The sequence below is a fragment of the Bemisia tabaci genome, chromosome 5, assembly GCF_918797505.1.
Source record: "Bemisia tabaci chromosome 5, PGI_BMITA_v3".
In the NCBI taxonomy this organism is placed as follows: domain Eukaryota; kingdom Metazoa; phylum Arthropoda; class Insecta; order Hemiptera; family Aleyrodidae; genus Bemisia; species Bemisia tabaci.
The window spans coordinates 3,909,515-3,927,924 of NC_092797.1; the positions used below are offsets into that span (position 1 = coordinate 3,909,515).

At 37.2% G+C, this 18,410-nt stretch overlaps 2 protein-coding genes across 8 annotated transcripts in view; one reads left to right on the forward strand and one right to left on the reverse strand.

Moving 5' to 3' along the window:
* Positions 1 to 18,410, forward strand: part of LOC109037062 (man(5)GlcNAc(2)-PP-dolichol translocation protein RFT1) — a 35,945-nt gene that overhangs the window by 12,410 nt on the left and 5,125 nt on the right. Inside the window, exons 9-11 of one of the 7 annotated variants that reach the window (XR_011899966.1) lie at positions 312 to 569; positions 12,945 to 13,068; positions 14,906 to 17,944. Coding sequence is in view for 1 of the 7 variants with exons in the window: in XM_019051556.2 (XP_018907101.2) it covers positions 312 to 461 (150 nt within the window). In the remaining 6 variants the exon portion in view is untranslated. Of the gene's footprint in view, positions 1 to 311; positions 4,978 to 12,944; positions 17,945 to 18,410 lie in introns of those variants that run through there. The other 6 variants (XR_011899969.1, XR_011899965.1, XR_011899967.1 and 3 more) reach the window with 6 other exon arrangements.
* LOC140224631 (uncharacterized) lies at positions 16,135 to 16,599 on the reverse strand. The gene has a single exon (XM_072300593.1). It carries the CDS (start codon positions 16,597 to 16,599, stop codon positions 16,135 to 16,137), a length of 465 nt encoding a protein of 154 aa, XP_072156694.1.

Here is an 18,410-nt window from a genome sequence, read left to right on the forward strand (position 1 = left end):
CCTTTTAAATTATCTGCCTTCTCTGTATGTTTGTTAAAGCCTCCTATCATATTATGTTAAATGTAAATTTCTCAATAAAGGAAACTTAAATAACAAAAAAAGGAGGTCTGGAAATTTCAAGAAAGTTTTTTAAAACAGCCTTAAAAGTATTCAATTCAGTGTGCATTGATTTTGAGCTTGCCTTTAAATTTTCTCAACATTTTATTTTTTTCGGGGGGGGGGGGGGCCTTCTTGAACTTTCTGAAGTTTTTAAGATATTTCCTCTGTCCTTTAACTCATTTCACTATTTTCGTCTTTTCTTTTTGTTTCAGCATTTCTTCTATGATGATTCTAAGTTAATCCATCTCATGATTGGTGGAGTGTGTTTTCTGTGCACGCTGGGCGCGTGGGTGTATGAGGAGAAAGACTTAGTACAATTAGCTTTTCACAAGTATCAAAAGCTGAGAAAAAAAACCGAATAACAAAGACACTACTTCTAAGTCAGAAGCGAGTTTTTCAATGTTCCAGTGATTTTGGAGCAAGTGTTCTCGCTGGAAAAGCTGTTGTAACATCATAAGCTTTGAATTCAAGTAAGACTCCTAAATTTTTGTTAAGGATCCCTTTCTTGAGTGCGTATTCAGTCACTTTTTGGTCCAAAACTATGTTGTCCTGTAAAAATTATTGCAAATCTGAAGTCGGCTTGTAATGTGAGCTTTCCAGTTATTAGGAGTGCCACACAAAGCTGAAGGGAAAAGTCATGTTTGAATTGCTCGCCCCACCGGTCCAATAGTTGTATGCAACCTTGTCTGTCCTTCATATGCCCTTGGCCCCTCGCCTAGCTCAATTATCTTTTGTCATCCTGCGAGCTTGACAGCATAATTTTTCTGGTGTGTGTTTTTAGCTCAATTAATCTCGCTATGTAATCGTCCATTCCTGTCTGTCTTTTTCTTGAGGTTGACAAGAGTTGAGACCATTTACAAATTTGACTAAAAACCTGTCTTTGAGGTTGTTCCCGAAGTTTCCTTTATCTGCACGAAGCGTAAGAGAGGTTAAATACACTGCTGCAATCTCGCCATCTGCTTGTACCCTTGATTCCAAATTTAGAATACTGGAGTAAAGGATCTTATTTGATTATATGTTTCTTTGAGGAGTGTGACTTATTCGTCAAAGGATTTGTTTGCTAGTTTCTCAGGCAACAGTTGAGTTCTTACGGCGGAATACATATCTACAGATAGGTAGTTAAGGAAGGCCTTGCGTTTGTTCAATGACTCTGTGATTCCATTAAGGTCACAGAAGTTTTCCATCATTTCTAGCCGTACTGAGAGGGAGACTTTTGTTTCAAAAGGCATCAAAGTTCCAACATAAGTTGCAGTGACGGCATTGGCCGGGTCTTGATTTTGATTGATCTCATTCATTTTTACGCGAGTTCAACTTTGTTGGGTTGCATGACTGACTTGACACAGTTGACCGTAAAAATAGTAAAGGTGACTGGCGCGGTTGGTAGACAAAAAAAAAACCGATTTTTTCTAAACCCTTGTTACCAATGATATATTTGGTGGACTCAAGGAAAAGACGAACACAGATTGGCGATCTAATAGCGAAAATTGAGCTAAAAATGCATACCAGAAAATTGGTGCTATTGAGCATGCAGAATGACTAAAGACTGTTGAGCCAGGCAAGGGGTCACGGGCAAAGTACAGACAAGGTTGCATACAAGGGGTAGACGGAGGGGCGGGGGACTTCAAACATAACAAAAAGACTGTGCGATTTCGTAATTTTGTTTTATTTTTCCTTTTTAATCCTATTTATTGGATATGCGAAATAGAAGTACATAAAACAGAACTGTGTGAAATGTTTATGTTTACCTTACTTTTTTAGTAGGGTGTAAAACTGAGGTTATTGCAAAGACAGCCAGTCAACTTGACTTTATTATGGTCAATTCATGTAGGGGATAAGGGAAGATTTTTATTCCTCTAAATTATCCCCCCCCCCTTTTTTTTTCAATTTAGTACATAAGAATTTTCATATCAACGGCTGAACACAAAAATGCGTAATTCAATTGCAACGGTACCAGATCTCCAATTTTGTTTTCTTTTTTGTGAGGAAAACTGATTTATATGTTTTTTTGCAATTATGTGTGGTTCTTTTAGAATGGGTGAAGAAAATGCAGATAGAAACTCTTGGTCAGTTTTCCTTTAAAAATTAAAGTATGAGCAGACACTTGCAACATCGCAGTCTCAGATATGCATTTTTTGCCCTCAGCCATTGATATACGCTACGACACACCATGCATTGCGATCATTACTCATTGATTTTAAAGTTTCAGTCTCAAAAACAAATCTATTAAGGTGAACAGCAGGTCCAAGCTTGTCCCGAGGGACACACCTTTTCTCATAAATATTGAACGTTTCTGATATTAACCTTGTATAGCTTTCAAAATTGAATTAGTTTCTCCATAAGAATTTCTGTCACATATTTACCATAATTCACTATTTGATCAAACTGATCAGAACAGCTTCTAGTTAATTTTACCCTCATTTCTACAACCTAACCTTCCATTCTTAGCATAAGCAAGCCAGTTGAACCATTTAATTTTGCATCAGGTATGCTTTTTTGGACATATTTATGCCAAGAAGAATTATTTACACAGTGTTTGCTATTTATATATGGTTCTTTATAGGATAAACATGTTCAATTGCACCCTGCCAAAATTTTTAAGCACATTTTGTCAGAGAGTGTACAAAACGTGAGGTAAAAGAAAACAATCGTTTCGAGTGTGAAATCGCCTCATGTCAGGATGTAGTCGGTTGTATTTTAGTTGCCCCTCTGTCAACAACAAACTTGATCTTAAGTAAATTGGTCAAAAATGCAGAACAATCTTCATCTTCACACGCAATTTAGTAATGAATGCAATTTCCAGGGTGTCTACAAGTCCATAATTTCTGGAAAGTCCATAAATAGTACTGATTTTTTAAGGGTGGTCTGGAAGTACTGAAAAAGTGCGGAATTCCGCAGGAAGGTCCGGAATTTTTTCATTTTTTTGTCATTCTTGTTGCAATTTGAGCGAGAAATTCAAATTTTTGAAATTTGCTGAATTTCGTCAATTGGAGGTATTGAAAAAGTACTTAATTTTTCTGTTGAGGCAGTACTGAATTTCTCGGGAATGTTCTGAAAAAGTACCGTAAAAGTACTGATTTTTGGCCAGCCTGTTTTAGTAGACACCCTGAATTTCCTGTTCCGGTTGCTCAGAGCACAAATAACTTTTCTTCTTCTTTTCCACTTCAATTCTCGCAGGGCAGTTCGATTTTTTGTGGCCCTTATTATTGCCAAATTGCCAAAATGGCATTTATAAGGGAAGGAAGTTTTCGACTGGTTGCTAGTTGATGAATCGCTTCTTGATCGGTGATTAGGATTAGGATTTGGATTTCTACCTTGTTGTTTCCGGAACTTCTTGTTTCCTTTGTCTCTTCCATTATCAGAATAAAACACGACAGATTCATTGCTTTCGGCAGTAGAATTGCCCATCTAATTGAGTTCTTCCTGAAGCAGACGACTTTTCACAAAATCTAACGATATGCCCGAGGGATCTTTAGCAAACAGTACATCAATTGACGCTATCACTGCCGCATCTGACTTCGGCATAGCCATAAATAACAACGAAATTATTTCCTTATCGTCAAGTACAGCACCAGTTCCTTTCAATTCTAACAACTTTTTTTTTTTTGTTTAAAAGTTTATTTATTGGTATCATAATAACAATAAAGTACAGGAGGGACATTTAAGTTAATTAATATATCTCTTTGATATATACTAGATAAACATATTACTGATTAAATAATATATTTATTTAACATCTTAAAACCTAATAGTTAATTAATATAACGACTTAAGTCCCCTTGCCTAGATATCCCAACGAAACTAGGACTACTAAGGTGTAGGAGCTCAATACCTGCGTCGAGGAGGATGAGATGTCCCTAACGTAAAGAATACCAAGGCAAATGGAGATTAAAGAAGGAGACTAATAGTGTACTATTTTTAGAAACAAAGATTAAAAAGTTCTAAACTAATATCTAAAGGTGTAAAAAACCAATTAAGGATAAAAAGACACCTTCATACTTAAATTGATAAAATCGAATGAGGAATTTATGACCTCAAACAGTGGAAAAACATTAACATACAACAGATAAAAGAAAAAAACGATGCCTATCAGGGCAAGAGAAACGAGAGAGAGATGACTGCGGAGTAGAGAAACTGGCCCCCAGAAAAGAGCAGGAAGAAAGGCCTCTATGACTTTCATCATAAGCTCAATCTGTTCGGATTGTTTTAAAACTACGTCCTCAAGCAGGGTCTTTATACGCTTATCGGAAACATTACTTTGACCAGTAGGAACTTGTAAATTGAAAATGAGCTGAGAAGTGTCTTTTTTGCTACCAGCTAAGGTACCTGCATATGTTTTACCTACAACAGTTAAATTATTTGGAGGGACGAATTTATGATTAACGAAGTTTTGTTCGTTAATTTTGGGTCTCTTACCCATACGTTTTTTGCGTATTTGTTTCTATACTTTACAACCCTTGTAGTTTCTGTCAAGATGTATGGGCGGGAGAAGGGGGGAAAAGGACGGCACACACAGAATAACGCCAGTAAAATCGGCTTTTCATACTAACAAACTTTATTCACAAAACAGATACTTATATACAGGTAATTGTCCTCGGTCAACGCTCGCAGGCGAGGTGCATTCGTCAATATTGAAGAGTAAACATTAAACATAGAAAGGTCGTTCAACACTTATCAGTTGTTGCCATATTTCATGACACCCCCACTTAATGTTTACGCTTTAATTATACTAAGCCTAGTTTCTCTCTCAAAAAACAAAAATGTACCCTGGGTAGGCCTTTGGTTAAAATATCAGCTAACTGTTTTTTACTCTCAACGTACTCAAGAGAAATTCTTCCTTTCTTCCATAAATCTGAAATATAGTTATATTTTATGTCCATATGTTTGACTCGTTTATTATTTGAAGGGTTCTTAATAATATTTATACACCCTTGATTGTCTTCATGCACTCTGACTGAGTTGACTCTGATTTGAAAATCTGCCAACAGTTTTTCCAACCAAATCCCTTCCTGGATCGAACTGCAAAGGGATATTAATTCAGCCTCAGTACTCGATAGGGCAACACAATTTTGTTTTCTCGTACTCCAAGACACTGTGTTCCCAAATACTTGAAATAGGTATCCTGAAACAGATTTTCTGTCACTTATATCTCCCCCCCAGTCAGAGTCCACGAAGCAATCAAGCACCTGGTCTGTACTATGATTTTGATAAATTAATTCCAGGTTCATTGTTTCCTTTAAATATCTCAGAACTCGTTTTAAATAGATCAAAAGTTCATGCGTAGCTTTACCTTGAAATCTACTGAAATAATTTATGGCAAAACTTAAATCCGGGCGTGTTCCCAACATTAAATACATAATACATCCTACCATTTCCCTCACCTCTTTTACAATAACATTGGATTCTGGTTGAGCTGATAAATCTAGTTTCAATTGTGCATCTATTGGAGTAGAAATTGGTTTACATTCCAACATATTATATTTTTCCAACACCTTTAAGATATACTCTTTTTGACTCAATTTGATTTTTTGCTGTTTAGGATCAATCTCGATTTCTAATCCGAGAAAATGTTTCAATGTTCCTAAATCTACAATATCAAATTTCTTGATTAGCTCAGATTTATATCTTTCAATTAGTTCATGACGAGAAGCACTTATAATTATGTCATCAACAAAAATCAAAATAAAAATTAATCCTTCCCCACATTCTTTTGTGTATAAACAGAAATCGTTTTCAGATTGGATAAAACCCAGTTTCATTAAAAACTCATTGAACTCTGAATTCCAGACCTTTGCTGATTGCCTTAGCCCATATAATGCCTTATTCAATTTTAATACAAATCCACTCTTACATTTTACACCTTCAGGGGGATAAATGTACACATTTTCATTCAATTTTCCGTTCAGGAAGGCAGTTTTTACATCTAATTGAGCAAATTCATAACCATACTGGTTTCCTACGGCTAAAAGGGTTCGAATGGTAGCCATTCTAGCAACAGGAGAATATATTTCTTCATAGCAAAAACTGTCTTTCTGAGCAAAACCCCGAGCTACTAAACGACTTTTGTATTTTTCATCTGCATGAGGTTTGTATGTAAAGACCCATTTTGTATCAATGATCTCGGCATTACTGGGTTTTGGCACCTCAGTCCATACTTTCTTTTTGTTAATTGATTCTAACTCCCGATTCACTGCCTGATACCATTCTTTCTTGTCCTCTCTAGAATCCAACTCAGAAAAATTTCTGGGAATATCATCGACTAAAGCAATGGCATTGTATGCAGAATAGAGTACAAAATCTTTAAGATGTGCTGGTAATTTTACCTCACGTTTGGGTAAAACCCCTGGGTTTATCTCTTTTTCGGGAGTTTCGAAATCGGAATCAGGTTCTTCTTTTGAGCTATTGAATTGAGAATCACTTTCCTCACTTGATTCACTTGAAGAATCACTTTCAGTTTCACTGATCTCATTTTCTTTAGTAAATGTATTCTCTTTATTATCTTTTTCTTTTAACTGGAAATGTTCTTCAAAGTCCGGTAAAACAGCATGATTCCCAAAATACAACTCATTTTCATTGAAAATTACATCTCTTGAAACAACCACTTTTCCTTTTTCTGGACTCCATAGTCTATACCCATTGTTGCAATACCCTATCATAATGCATTTCTCGGTCTTCGAGTCTAACTTCTTACGCAACTCCTTCGGAATATGGCGGTATGCAATCGAACCGAAAATTCTCAGATTGCTTACGTCAGGTTTTTTACCATACCATACTTCCGCAGGTGTCATGTCATTGAAGTTTACCGTCGGACTTCTATTTATTAAATAAGCTGAACTTAAAACTGCTGCTGGCCAAAATTTCTTGGGCATATTAGAATCAATCAACATTGCCCTAGCTTTCTCTACAATTGTTCGCATAAAACGCTCTGCTTTACCATTTTGTTCTTGTGAATACGGAATAGCATAATCGACCGTAGTCCCGTTTTCTTTACAATAAATTTTAAATTCATTTGAAATATATTCTCGGCCATTATCACACCTGAGCACAGAAATTTTCTTTTCAAACTTGGCCTGAGCCATTTGTGAGAATTCTTTGAAGCAACCAAATACTTCGCTCTTGTTTTTGATTACATATACCCAAACAAAATTCGAGTAATCATCAACAAAAATCACGAAATATTTTTCGCCGTTCATGCCCTGAGGTGATGTTGGCCCCCCTACATCAGAGTGTACTATTTGTAAAACTCGTGTACTCTTACTCCGTGTTTTGAAAACTGATCTCGTTTGTTTACTAGCTATGCAAGATTCACAGAATGCGACCTTGCTGACTGGGACCTTTTCCAAGCCACTGACCAGATTGTTATGAATCAGCTTCTCGAAGTATGTGTTGCTGATATGGCCAAGTCTTTTATGCCATTTCATAGCTAATTCATTGTCAACTTCTACGACCAGAGCTTGATTCATAACAACCTCGAAATGAATTTTATAAAGATTTTTCACATATCCCACACCAATTATCTCATTTTCACAGGATAGAGTTACTTCCTCATTTTCAAAAATTACTTTATATTCGCCAAGTTCAGTTTTCTTACGGATAGGAGATTTTTCCTTAGTTTTGGGACTAGCAGAACGTTTTTTATGCAGCAATCGATTTTTTTATTCCCTACTTCACTCAAAACATTTATATTTCCGATACCAACAGCCTCAATGAACTCATTTTCTTTTGCTATGGCAATATGTATAGGTTCCTTTAGTAATGTTAGTTCACTAAATAAATCCTTTTGAAACACTAGATGATCAGAACAACCAGAATCGACATAGAATTCAATGCAATTTTTATTTTCACTCACTGCGTTTTCTGTTAGAAAGCAAATGCTGCCAGCTGCGTCCTTGTCTGCATGGTAGCCTGATTTTTGATCTGAATTCTTCTTGTCGCCTTTTCCTTTGTTTGGTCCACTCCTTCCATTGTTGTGGACGCTGTTGTTGTTGTTCTGCTGCTTAGGTGGTTTCTTACATTCTCGTTTCCAATGTCCAGGGATGCCGCAGTTGTGACACTTTCCCTTCCTTGTCGCCTGAAACGCCGTTGTTCCAGATTCGTCCTTTGTGCCCGAAGTCCTCACGCCACCTCGTGATTCTTCTGCCGCGAGTCTCGCCACCAAATTCTGAAGAGTCTTCTCCCTCGCTTCTGTTGATTCCCTAGACGTGGCAAAGTACCTGAAACTTTCCGGGAGAGATACGAGCACTTTGGAGATCAACATGTCGTCGCTAATCCTGCATTCTGTCTGAGCCAGTTGATACGCCAAGTTCTGCAGTTTTCCGATTTGATCCACCAGTTTACTTCCTTTCGTCATCCTGAACCCATAAAACTCCTGAAGTAGGTTGCATCTCCTCTGTGCCGTATTTCTCTCGTAAAGCTCAAGCAACTTTGTCCACATCTGGAAACTCGTTTTCGCTGTCATGATGTGCGTCAAGATTCCCGTCTCCACAGTTTGGACGAGTATCTTCTGTGCCTGCACGTCCTTAAGATCCCATTGGTGCGCTTCCTCTGCATTCGTTGATGATCTTGCTTGCCTCCCTTCCACAATGCTGAAGGCTTCCTTATCCTTAAGCAAGATCGTCACCTGAAACTTCCATATTTGAAAGTTGTCTTCACCCCGAAGTTTCTCGATTTTTATGAATGCGTTCTCCATCTTGGCTGCTATCCTGAGTTTGGCGCCCGTTCTCTGCTCCTGGACCTCACGTCAGATGTCCACCTGCTAGAACCGCCCAAAGCTCCCTCTGGATGCCTGCTGCCTCAGAGACGCTGTCCTGGAGTTGTGGATGTAACCTTTTTGAGTTCTTGTACCTCTGCTCGTAGCCTTCTCTGAGTCCTATAGTTCAATTTGCACCACCAAACCAAAATATAAGCCAGTACTAGTGCGATGATCAGTCCGTACAAGATGTAGTTGTGATAGTCCACTGCAACCTCCTGCTCCACGGTTTGAGTCTGAGTGTTGACGTTCTCCTTGGATTCTTTACTAGACGAGTCGAACCAGCCCATTGGATAAGTGACTTATAATTTCGGTTCGGTGCAAACTTGAACAAAGACAAAGATACCAGCTATTTGCAGAGTTACTTACTCACGATGACTGTAGTGACTGCTGTAGTGACTGGGCTCCATAACCTGTCAAGATGTATGGGCGGGAGAAGGGGGGAAAAGGACGGCACACACAGAATAACGCCAGTAAAATCGGCTTTTCATACTAACAAACTTTATTCACAAAACAGATACTTATATACAGGTAATTGTCCTCGGTCAACGCTCGCAGGCGAGGTGCATTCGTCAATATTGAAGAGTAAACATTAAACATAGAAAGGTCGTTCAACACTTATCAGTTGTTGCCATATTTCATGACAGTTTCCCACATGCATTTCACCGCAGTGAACGCATGAGGGAAACACAGGGAGTTGTATTTCTTGGCATTCCTGGGGCCGTGGGCAATCAGACAGGGCATGAAAGTCCCCGCACAACAGACATCGAGGATCACGATAACATCGTGATTGAGAATGTCCGTAGGTAATGCAGTTCTTACACTGAATGACTTCCCGACAACCCTCAGGACGCTCAGGAGTCACAACAAAATCTTTGATAGATTTTATTTGCCAGATTTTGGCTACATGAACATTTCTCAAAAAATCCACGAAAAACAAAGGAAGTGGATTTTTTGTGATTTGATGGCGCATTTGGGACACGTTTTTTCACAACTACACCTGGTACTCTTTCTTCAAGAGCCGATTTTAAATCCAGAGGAAGATAATCTCCAGGGAGGCCCCTCACTACTGCCCTAATTGTCTTATCTGTTGCTTTCTGATAAGTGTGAAACTTAACTATGTCATTTCTCTGCTTAAGGCTAACTATGAGTTCATCATACTTAGTCATAGATGACGCAATAATTTTCACCTAAAATTTATTTACAATTCTCATCATTGAACTTGTATCAATTGGATTGATCACATTTTTCCTAAATCCTGTAGGGTCAGTTACAAATAATACAAAAATAGGAGGGGGGGGGGTCCTCTCTGTCTTTTCCTCTTCTTTTAATTCTATATTACAAAAAATATTATCATTCTTAATACTAGGTCGCTTAACACTAGACACTTTGGAAACAGATTGTCTTTCTTTCGTCTTCTTTGATGGAACTTTGATGGGAGAGTCCGGGTCCCGCCGGTTCTTCCGTTTGGAGACGAAGGTTTTTCAACCAGAGTCCAAAGGTCCTAATTCTAACAGCTTACTAAAGATCTTTTCTAGAAATTCAGATAATTTACCTCTCGCGAATTTCATTCCGGACAGTTCTCATTTCAGACAAATCCTCGCGGGAAGACTTCTCCATGTGTGAACAGTTTCAAGGGCTTCCATCATATCCTTACTACTAGACTTCCCCTGTACTGTGTCTATAACGGTGTCTGATAAAGATTGAACAATAATGTCCTGAGCTTTAACATCTAGTAGATCACACTGATACTGCGTCGTGGTGGTCTTCTTGTACAAGGCCTCTTTGCAGCTTTCCCCTCCCAAGTGAGCCTCCGATCTAAATTTCCATGTGTCAAAACTGGTGCCGTCAAATGGCTTCACTAAATGATGATACGCCACTGCCATTATTTTCACACCATTTTCCTTGATCGCAAATTCCACGGCACTTCTCTTTCTCGGAAAAATGAAACTACACACAAAGACACGAGGCTAGGACGCCATCACTGAACCAGCACTTGCATATCAGCAACTATTACACGAATCCGATCCTACCACCGACTGTTAAATCTTTTGCATTTTCTGCACACAACGGAAGCGAACGGTTGATAGAGGATGTACATAACTTGAGGTAAAAAATAAAAAAGTTTCAAGCATGAAATCGCCACACGTAGTAGGTTACATCCAGAATAAGGGACTACATGAACAACAAGAAAAAGATACGAGAAGGAGACTAATGAGAGCCGACCAATCAGATGGAGCGGCATCAGACTACCAACATGACAAGTAGAATTACTCTTCTTAAATATATTTATAGTCGTGTTTTAACAAAAATAGTCCTTATAGGACATGTTTCAGTAGCTTTTTAACAATACCCTTCAAGTAGGATAAGTCAATTTTTAATCAGTTAGTATGGAAATCTTGTCTTCCTCTATTACTGCTAATCAGCTGAAAAGCGTTTTTTTCTTTAAAAGCCGAAGGTCCCTCAATACTTTCTAAATAACTTCACCTAACTTCAAAAGATTTGCATCTGACATTCAAGCTAAAAAAGCAGTGTTACTCATCCATACACAGTGTGACATGCTTTTTATTGTAAGTTTAAAAATTCTGATTTTCGTTCGCTTATTTCCTCTTAATCAGAAAAATAGGGAACCGAAGAAAGTTCTTGACTGGCAAAGACAAAAATCATTTCCTCTCTGCTCTAGATGAATAGATCAAATTTTATATTCGTTAGCATGAACTGTAAAAATGTTTTATCTGACTTTATCCACTACCCAGAAAACAACATTTTTCTTGGTTTCATATGATTTCGCTTGTTCTTTGTTCGGAAGGGTCAAATTTATTATTAAGACAGTTCTAGTGATCTCCCTGTTTTCTTATGAAAGTGAGAACTAATTCAATTGAACTTCTGTTACTTGAAATCGATTTATTCCCTTGGAGTTATTCTGTCATTAGTTTCGTTTTGAAGGCGAAGCACTTTAAAATGTAAATTTTCTAAAATTATAGAGTAATGATCGCTTTAGCAAAATTTCTGTGATATTATAGATTTATTCTTTGTACAATTTAATATTTTATTTTTTCTACCAGTCATAATATAGCGGATTGAATGATGAGGCCAAAAACTTCACCTTCAGATCATAGGTTCATGTTTTTTAGTAACTTTTTAATGAGAGACCCACTAGTTGATTCCAGAGATCAACCGGAGTTAACAAGTCTGTAGAAACCCTCTTTTCCTGTCATTCCCACTCGTTTCCATGCAATTTCAATTTTAGAGTGGCCTTTTTCTTGGTATGTTTGCAAGAGTTCAAGAGTTTATAACCAGGAGGATCTTGCAAAACTTCTTACGGCTATTATTAGATTTGGTTGAACTGTCATATTTTCATTCCTTATTGCCTGTTTTCTCAACATTCCCCGCTTTGCCTCACATTATATATTTTCTTCTCTGTTTCTCTCTCTCTTCCTTCCTTTCTTTCTTTCTTTCTTTCTTTCTTTCTTCAAAATTTAACTTTCCCCCTCAACCCTTTTGTATTTTCACTGATGTAACCTTGATTTCCATGTAAACACACAGAGGTGTAAATGGCCTTAGATGCTGAAGCATTGCTTTAAAATAAACTTATCTTACTACTACTTTCTTTCTTTCTTCCTTCATTTTTTCTTTTCTTTTGTTATCCCAATATTAAGTCAATTGTAACCTGTTTGTGAACGTAATTAACCTCTGATAAGTTTGCATGGATCAGATGCGATTAATTTCTCTAACGTTGGAGAATTTGAAGGTCAACTTTCATATCTAATTTACTGGAGCACAGACCTATCAAGGTTATACTGTACACACAGTTTTATGGGCAAGATGTTCACTTCCTTTTCTTTTTTAATTTTAGCCACCAAACCAAATTGATTCGTTGATTTTTGTTGGCTTCTATCTTTTGTAGGTTCTTTTTAATTTTTTTTAAAACAGATAATTATACCTCTTTGTAATTAGAATGTTACTTTTCAGGTGACTAACATTGGTCAAACACTCAAAACTGTTTCATTGCTTTTCTCTTGTCATTCCCAATTTTAAAATGTTATGATTTGTGCAAATCACCTGAAATTTATTACTCTCTTGTTCACATATCATATAGAATGCATCTTGGGAAAGTGTTGGTCTTTAAAAGAAGTAAATGATCCAATTTCATTGTACAAACTTGGCAGAAAGGTTTTACCCTTACCCTTTTACCCAACCGATACCCCTGTTTATTTAAGAAGGTAAGCATTAGTTTAAACATACTTTGAGTCCAGGGCCCAAGTATCATTTTTCTAAGAAAAGGTCATTCAAGCTCCTATTTATTGAAATATGCTGTTATAGAGTGGAAATCCTCAATCTAAGTCTATCCAATCGGCCACTATAATAGGTGCATTACCTTCCATGCCCAGAACAGAGAGAATGGGCAAAGGTAGCCACTTTAGAATTGTTAACTTGATCTAAAAAAAATTTGATCATTTCAGCATCTTGAATTGAGAAGGTAAGCAGCATGCAAACACTAACTGAAAGTTCAGTGTATGACTACTTATTGCAATTATGTACTTCCTAGAAGTAACCTACCCTCTGTGAAATTTTTCTAATTTCTCAATGTAGCTGCTGTTAATAATGGTTGATGTGACCGGGGAGTAAGGTTCGAGCTGATCTTGAACATCTTATATTTTATTGGGAAGTTCCGTATTTCAATCAGTGAAGTTGATATTTTTACAAGAAAGAGGGGTTTTGGAAAGATGCACACAATTTTGCTAGAATGGTAAAAATGTGAAAACATAGAACTTATTTGCATGTCAGGTCATTTAACATGCAGCCTACCTTGTACTTAAAATTTACCTGTTTTTTTCACAATGTACTTGTTTTTCACTACAAACCTAGCAGTTTGAGGATGTCTTACTAAATCTGAACACTCAATGGCATTCTTTGAAAGCTGTTACGGCAACTGAAAAAACTATGTACCCATGCAGAATACTTAAACAAATTTCTCTTTCTTGCAAGCTCTTCACTCAAAAGTTTTGTTGAAAAATCGTATTGAATAATTTGTAATCCCAATGATTCAATAGTTGAATTGTATGACCTTTGAGTTGTTTCCATTTTCCTCATTTAAATCTAGTCCATTATTGCTCATAAGTTCACCTTAAACTTCGTATTTTGATTAGTAATTAGGAGATTAATTTTATTACGCTGAAGACGAGCCTGTTCATGCAATCGTATCTTTAAATTTTGTTAAAATGCCTTTTATCTTTAAGACAGTTTTCACAGTTTCAATAATTGATTTAACCACTCTTTTGTCTTCGTTATCTAGTGTTTAATGCTGCTATTTAATCATGGTTTCTTGATTTTCATCATAACCTTGAAAGGTGTTTTGTCTTCCATATCTTCATTTCTTTTTTGTACTGACTCAGAAATCAAGTCAAGCAAACAATGAGACAATTTGAGGCAGGTTTTTTCCTTCCTTTTTTTGCACATTCTTCAGTCAGTAAAATGAGTCATACCCCTTAACCTGCTTCATGTAATACTGATGATCACAAAATAATTACCAATGAGTCAGTGTGACCATTCTGGTCACAGAATCATGTAATAATGCTTGGTCCTTGTTGGTCAGCTTTAAATAATATCTGTCCAAAAAGCAACTCTCTACGTTCAATATAAACTGGGATAATGTCCTTTGAAAAATCCAGTTCGTGACATCATCCACCGCGGTAGTGAACGTCAATAACCAAATTTTACAAAGTACGATACCTCGGTTAATATTGCACGTAGAAAGTTGTTGTCTGGACGTATCTTATTATTTTCAGCTAATCTACCATAATCAAGCATCATAACACGATCTTTTGACCAGCGCAACTGATCCATAACAAATGGTCCAAAGTTTTTGAAGGTAAACAGTTCCTGAATTGGAGGGTATCACTGACTAGGGAGTTAAAAGATGCCTTTAAAAATTGAGATTTCTTGTAGTAAGAGTACATGTAGCAAAGGTTCACAAAATGAGAAAAATTGAACATAAGCGCTCATTATTTTGCCTCAATGTTAGAATTTAAAATTCATTCCTCAAAGTCTTTGTTACAGCCCTTTGTTGGCTTACCTATCAGATGGCAGCTGACCTCGAGGGAGAAATGTGATGTGCATCAATCATGTTGAGTTTGATCATTCCATGCCAACTCATCCAGCTATGTAACCTACCCTCTCAGATCCTGATGAAACATTTCCATGTTATCTATGGACGGAAATATGAATTCTAGCAAAATGGCAACCCTTCCTGAAAACTTGGAGGTATGAATTTTTGAAGTTTTCACATGCAGAGCTTTTCGCAATTAAACGCCAGGGAGTCTTCTTGATAGGACATTCTGTATCCTGTTGAAATATGAACCTATAATATTCAAAATTGACCCACATATAGAAGTAGGAACCTGAAATAATTTTGGAACCAGCATCTTTACATGCTACTTTTTTCCCCTTAACATTTATTTACATGGAGAACTATTGACTCTAAACACTGCTGAATGATACGGGTAGAGGGCTAATAACCCAGGTGGCTGGCGGCATTGCTCCTTCGCTGCTGAGTTACTACTCTTTGACTTCTGCTGATACACTTGGCATATAGGTTGCGTACACCTCTAGATGTACTTCTGGGCATATTTTATATTGTCACCATGCAGAAAGTACATGTACAAAAAGTTCTTTTACTTGCTCATGGTAATATCAAGACACACACTATTAGGGACCTTCAGCTACAGCGGCAAAAACTTGTAAGGGTATCCATATGATTTCCTTCAAAGGAGCCATTATGACCAGTTCATAGGCCTTACCATGATTCAGATTGGTTTTCATCAAGTTTTCCTACAGCTGCTTTGAAAGCTTTCAATCCTGCCTCGTCTTGATTGCCCACAGAGTTCAAAACCATGTAGGCCCATTTAGATTGTCAATGTGCATAATTCAACAGTGGCCTGTCTTAAACGCGTTAGTTCTCGTTCGAACTTTCTTACACAAAAAATCAGTTGTCTCGCCTTTAAAGTAATTATAAGAAGGATTAGCACAAGGAAAAAATCTCCGAAGGTCCACCACTGTGTGCTGTCATGATCGGAATTTACATTCGCTTGACCGGAAACAACTACTGTCAGTGATGATTTTTCGACATCTTTGGATTCCGAACCGCCTATTTTTATTGAACCAAAAACACTCTAGTACGACATTTAGCCATCGTTGAAATTTGAACTGTCACTCATGTCTCGGTCACCATAGGTAGGTTTTGTGTAAACAAAGGGGAGATACGATGAGTGAAACGAGAATGTCTTTGTTCAAAGACTTTTGTCCTTCTCGTTCTTTTGCTTCTTCTTTCTCGTTTCTTCGCCCATCAGTCTGCAAGTCAGATTTGTGAGAGTTTGTTCTTTGATTTCAGTTGATTCCCAAGCTGAAACGAAAGGTTCGTAGTTTTCTGGCAACGTTGTTAAAATCTTGGCAATTATCATATCATCCTTAGTTGAATTTTCTTTGATACTGTTAATCCTCTGTGCCAGATTCTCCACTTCACTTATATATTCAGAAATTGAATCACTTTTGTTGTAACTAATTTCATGAAATTCTTGTATGAGAGTGCATTTCTTCTTAGAGTAGTCTTTTTCAAGAATTTCTTGCAATTTATTCATCATATCTTCCGCAGTTCCACAATTCATTATATGAGTTATTAAACGCTTATTGACTGTGGTAAATATGTACTTCTGGGCCGCACCGTCCTCTTTGTCCCACTCAGCCATTTCATCCATTTTACTTTCCGGCCTGGCATATTTTCCTCTAACAATGTTCCGTAATCCAAGGGATTTAAATATCGCGTTAATCTGTAGCTTCCATAACTGGAATGTTACTTTTCCTTTTAACCTTTCAATTTTTATGAATTCCTCCATGATAATTTTTATTTATCGTATTTACCACTTTTTCAAGAGAAAAAAAAATCTTGTTCACATACACAAAAATTTTCCGTACAGTACACTAAAATTTTGCTGTACAAAACACAGAGAGATTTTCCTCAAAGTTCCTATTTTAATACAATGCTTGAGAACCGATTTTCTGCACAAAATTTATTTCTGCGAAACACATTTCTTTAAAGCCGAAACTTTATCCTTCAATAGTTGAAGTTCTGGAACTTGTTTTTCTAATCGGGCGCGTTTTTTCGAATTTCGTCAACACCAAACTGTGATTCCAAAAATTATTAATATCGACGCTAAGAGAATCACAAGTACGTAAAGTATGATGTCATGGGTACTTAGATCGTTCATCTCATTATCAACTCTTAATTGTCTGCACAGGAGCAGTATTATTTACACTTGTATCTTCTTTCGTCTTAGAATTTTCTCCACCCATATTCTTTTAACCGGCACTTCGTGTTTGCGTTAGACTTGTAGGCTCATAACCTTTCAACAGAAGAGGGAAAAAGAGACAGTAACTCCGTGAGATGCTGTAACCGAGTGCAAGTCCAAGTTTATTTGGAAAAGTAACAAGCAAGAGAAGAGCGTCATGCATATAGCATTGACAAATGGACCGCGTTAAACAGAAAGGAACCAAGCCACATCAGCTATTGCCAAATTTAATTGGGCAATTTAATTTTTTACATTAAAACGGTTGTGCGGATTTTCGTGCAAATTTCAGTGAAAATTCTCCATGGTTCGAAGCAAATTCCTTAAAATTTTCAAAGAAATCCGAACAAACGTTCTCTCGTAAAAAATTTAATTGCCCAGTTAAACTTGGCAATAGCTGATGTGGCTTGGTTCCTTTCTGTTAAACTCGGTCCAAATATAAACATAAGCAAGGAAAACATTAGAAGCAAAGTTCAACATGATTTGATAGATGGCTGTAGATTCCTAGTCTATCAACAAAGGAATAGACGCCAAAAAAATCACACAAAAAAGAGACTAACTGAGCACTAAAACAAGCACTGTTTGCAAGCAGCGGTGACAGTGCGATCATCTAAAAGTAGGTTACATAAACCTACATGCTGAAATGCAACACAGGAGTTGTGGCAAAATTAGGTTTGTCAATAACTCATCATTTCCAAGAGAGAAGATCACTGTAATTGGGGACCTGGTAGAACATGAATAAAAAAATATATTGAGGGAGAAAAAAAGTATAATAATAATAATGAAAAATTATGGACAATTATATGTTGGAAAATTTGTTGAGTAAGTGCAATGAGTGGATGAGGTGGGAGGCTCTGAAGGCTGATGAGTAGCAGGAGTCGTCCCGGAGACATCTCTCTTTGTTGGCGGGCAGGTCGGTTTGCATTGCCACATCGATGCTGCAGGCGAAAGGTGGCAGAGGCAAACTTCTCAGGGTTGGTCTTGCCTAGCGGGAGCGTTGTCTAAGATCAACTAGCCTGGAGTGCTGTTGTGACAGTGTCTAGTTGAGCAGTTCAATATATATGTATTTGCCCATGTATGGTCTGCCCATATTCTTCAGCAACTGCACGTGCGATAGTGAATGGTATTTTGAGATTTGTAGTCTTGAACTCCTCAACCATCTGATCTGGCATTAACAGTTTGATCCAGTCTACGTAGTTGCCCATAGCGGTGAATTTCCTATA